The sequence below is a fragment of the Pyrgilauda ruficollis genome, unplaced genomic scaffold (genome assembly GCF_017590135.1).
Source record: "Pyrgilauda ruficollis isolate IOZ18807 unplaced genomic scaffold, ASM1759013v1 scaffold159, whole genome shotgun sequence".
Taxonomy (NCBI): domain Eukaryota; kingdom Metazoa; phylum Chordata; class Aves; order Passeriformes; family Passeridae; genus Pyrgilauda; species Pyrgilauda ruficollis.
In genome coordinates, this window is record NW_024514654.1 from 136,160 (window position 1) to 140,177 (window position 4,018).

General features: G+C 58.0%; 1 protein-coding gene across 1 annotated transcript; it reads left to right on the plus strand.

The window, feature by feature from the left end:
• On the plus strand, nucleotides 1-2,416 carry FZD2 (frizzled class receptor 2). The gene has a single exon (XM_041462012.1). It carries the CDS (start codon nucleotides 494-496, stop codon nucleotides 2,165-2,167), a length of 1,674 nt encoding a protein of 557 aa, XP_041317946.1. The 5' UTR covers nucleotides 1-493; the 3' UTR covers nucleotides 2,168-2,416.
• The last annotated feature ends 1,602 nt before the right edge of the window (nucleotides 2,417-4,018 follow it).

The window sequence follows — 4,018 nt, forward strand, 5'->3', positions numbered from 1 at the left end:
GGCACCACCTCCCGCCCGCGGCTCCGGGAGCAGCAGGAGCGCCAAGTTCGGACAGCGGGAGCAGCGCCGCGGAGCACCGGGATCGCCACGTCCGAGCACCGGGAGCCGTCCCGCCACGCACAGTAGATCAAGACACCGGGAGCCGTCCCGCCGGGCACGGGGTAGGCGGACAGCGGGCAGCGGGAGCCGTTCGCGCAGCGCCGAGTACGGGGGATCCGGGCTCCGGGAGCCGTCCAGGCGGGAGCTGAATATCCAGTCACCGGGGATCGTCCGGCCAGCACCGGCCACGGCAGAGCTGATCCCTGGGAGCCGTCGAGTCAGCAGCATCGGGCACGGCGGATCAGGCCACCCGGAGTCATCCAGGCGGGACCAGAGCGTATCCAGTCACCGGGAGTCGTCCAGGCAGCACCGGGCACGGCAGACCCGGACGGGAGGATTGGCCGTCCGGCTGGGCACCGGGCACGGTAAATCGGGGCGCACAGCTCGGGGCACCATGGGCCCCCCCGGCGTGCTGCCCGCCCTGGCCTGGCTGCTGGCGGGGCTGAGCGTGCCGGCACCCAGCCGGGCCCAGCTGCACGGTGAGAAGGGCATCTCCATCCCCGACCACGGCTTCTGCCAGCCCATCTCCATCCCGCTCTGCACCGACATCGCCTACAACCAGACCATCATGCCCAACCTGCTGGGTCACACCAACCAGGAGGACGCAGGGCTGGAGGTCCACCAGTTCTACCCGCTGGTGAAGGTGCAGTGCTCGCTGGAGCTGAAGTTCTTCCTGTGCTCCATGTACGCGCCGGTGTGCACGGTGCTGGAGCAGGCCATCCCGCCGTGCCGCTCCATCTGCGAGCGGGCGCGCCAGGGCTGCGAGGCCCTCATGAACAAATTCGGGTTCCAGTGGCCGGAGCGGTTGCGATGTGAGAACTTCCCCCGGCACGGCGCCGAGCAGATCTGTGTGGGGCAGAACCACTCGGAGGACGGCAGCTCCCCAGCACTGCTGACCAGTGCCACGCCACTGGCCGGCCAGGGCACCCCCGGCGCCCCTCGCTATGCCACCCTTGACCACCCCTTTCACTGCCCGCGGGCGCTGAAGGTGCCCAGCTACCTCAACTACAAGTTCCTGGGGGAGAAGGACTGTGCGGCGCCCTGCGAGCCCACCCGTCCCGACGGCCACATGTTCTTCAACGAGGACGAGATCCGCTTTGCCCGCATCTGGATCCTCATCTGGTCCGTTCTGTGCTGTGCCTCCACCTTCTTCACCGTCACCACCTACCTGGTGGACATGCAGCGCTTCCGCTACCCCGAACGACCCATCATCTTCCTCTCAGGGTGTTACACCATGGTGTCGGTGGCCTACATCGCTGGCTTCGTGCTGGAGGAGAGGGTGGTCTGCAACGAGCGCTTCCAGGAGGACGGCTACCGCACCGTGGTGCAGGGCACCAAGAAGGAGGGCTGCACCATCCTCTTCATGATGCTCTACTTCTTCAGCATGGCCAGCTCCATCTGGTGGGTCATCCTCTCCCTCACCTGGTTCCTGGCCGCCGGCATGAAGTGGGGCCACGAGGCCATCGAGGCCAACTCCCAGTACTTCCACTTGGCTGCCTGGGCAGTGCCAGCAGTCAAGACCATCACCATCCTGGCCATGGGGCAGATCGACGGGGACCTGCTGAGTGGTGTCTGCTTCGTGGGCCTCAACAACATCGACCCTCTGCGAGGCTTCGTGCTGGCCCCGCTCTTCGTCTACCTCTTCATCGGCACCTCCTTCCTCCTGGCCGGCTTCGTCTCCCTCTTCCGCATCCGCACCATCATGAAGCACGGCGGCACCAAGACGGAGAAGCTGGAGCGGCTCATGGTCCGCATTGGGGTCTTCAGTGTCCTCTACACCGTCCCGGCCACCATTGTCATCGCCTGCTACTTCTACGAGCAGGCGTTCCGTGAGCACTGGGAGCGCAGCTGGATCAGCCAGAACTGCAAGAGCTTGGCCATCCCCTGCCCGCTGCACTTCACCCCCCGCATGACCCCCGACTTCACCGTCTACATGATCAAGTATCTCATGACTCTGATCGTGGGCATCACCTCCGGGTTCTGGATATGGTCGGGCAAAACCCTGCACTCCTGGAGGAAGTTCTACACTCGGCTCACCAACAGCAAGCAGGGCGAGACCACGGTGTGACCCCCCCGGCCCCGCCGCCCTTCGGCCTGAAATATTTTTTGTGGGGGTGGGGGGGGAGGAGTTATATATTTTTTATTTTTAGATTTATTAACGTCTAAGGGGTGTCTCTCTTTCTCTTTGAAATTTTTTTTTTGTAATTAAACCTGTAAATAGCATTTGTAAATTTAAGTATATATTTCTATTTAAAAATGTGAAAAAAGTGAGGGAGAAAATAGGAGGAGAGAGAGGGAGAAATAGGAGAAAAAGGAAGGAGAAGAGGGGAGGAAAAAAAGACGAAAAGGGGAAAAAACAGTGGAAAAGGGAGGAAAAAAGGGGGAAAGGAAAGAAGAAAGGAAAGGGAGGAAAAAAGGAGGCAACAAGGGAAAAATGAGCAGCAAAGGGTGAAAAAAGGAGAAAAGCAAGGAAAAAAAGGGAAAACGAGAGAAAAAGGAGGAAAGGGAGGAAAGAAGTGGGAGAAAGGGGAGGAAAACAGGAGAAAAGGGAGAAAAACAAAAGGGCAGAAAAAAGGAGAAAAGGGGAGAAAAAGGAGAAAAAAAACCAGAAAGGAGAAGAAATAGGAGAAGGAGAGAAAAGAGAAAAAGATAAAAAAGGAGGGGAATAGAGAAAAAGGAGGAGATTAAAAAATGAGGAGAGAAAAAGGATCAGGAAAAAAAAGAAAGAGGTGGGAAAAGGGAGAAAAAAGAGGAGAAGAAGGGGAAAAACACTGCCAAGCCTGGGAGAGGACCCTCGGGCCCCTGCTCCCCCCTTCCTGCTCTGTCCCGGCTCCCTCCAGCCGCTGCTCCGCTGGCTCCTGGAAAAAAGGGTGAAAAAAGGCAAAAAACCCCAATAACAGGCCTTTTTTTTTCTCACTCTCCTTTCGAAACTCCCCAAGAAAGTGGATTTTTTCTTCCACACCCTTTTGCTCCCACGAGACCCTGGGCTGGGGCTGCCGCCCCCGGGGGCTCTCTCTGGGCCCCCCTACTTGGCTGATGACTTTTCCTCCCAAATCCCTTTTTTGAACAATCCTTTCACAAATACAAATGAGTCAAAAAAATGCCAGATTATTCCTAAGGGCTTTTTTTTTTTCCCCCAAAAAACCCCAATAATTAAATTGTGGGGGTTCCCATGGATTCTGCTGGGCCCCCCACTTCCACCGCCCCGTGGGGATGAGCCAGTGCCTCCCTCCAGCTGGAACAAAGCACTTTGAAAGGGGAAAAAAGAGAGTTTTAACCCAAAAAATGAGGAATTTTCAGTGTGCAGTGGGAGGGGGGGCCTCTCCTGTGTCCCCCCCCGGGAGGAAATAGCTCACATTTTCTCTGGGATTAGGGGTTTGGCTGGGGTGGGCCCCCGATCCCGAGGCTCCGGAGAGAAGCGGGTCCCGACTCCGGTTCGATCTGTCGGAATTTGGGGGATGCTGGAGGGGGGATGTAGGGGAATTTCAGCTGGAGGGGGACAAGCTCAGGGCGGGGAAGGGGGCCTGAAAGGATGGATTTAATCAGCTGGATTTAATTGGAATGAAAAAAAATACTCTTCCCAAAATGGAGAGGGAAACCTGGCCACGAAGCGCTGGCCCCAGGGGTGCCCCAAAACTGGCCCCGGGGAGCCTCAGCGCTTCTGTTCTCCCTCGTTCCAGGGTATGTGGGGATCGCTGGAGCACAAAGAGGGATTGCCAGGGCATTGCACCATTCCCCTTCCCCCAGCGAAGCCCGGGAAAATCCCCAAACCCCCTTAAAAATCCCAGTCCCGCGATGAGGACGAGGCGGGAGCTGAAGGGGTTAAGGCAGCGCCTCTCCAGCACATTTTGGAAAGGAAAAACTCTTTGGATCCGGTTTAATTTTCCAGCGATGACTTGGAAGGGGGAAAGAAGAGGGG

Coding starts and splice junctions, on each gene's coding strand:
- FZD2 (XM_041462012.1), top strand. CDS start 494: ATGGGCCCCCCCGGCGTGCTGCCCGCCCTGGCCTGGCTGCTGGCGGGG.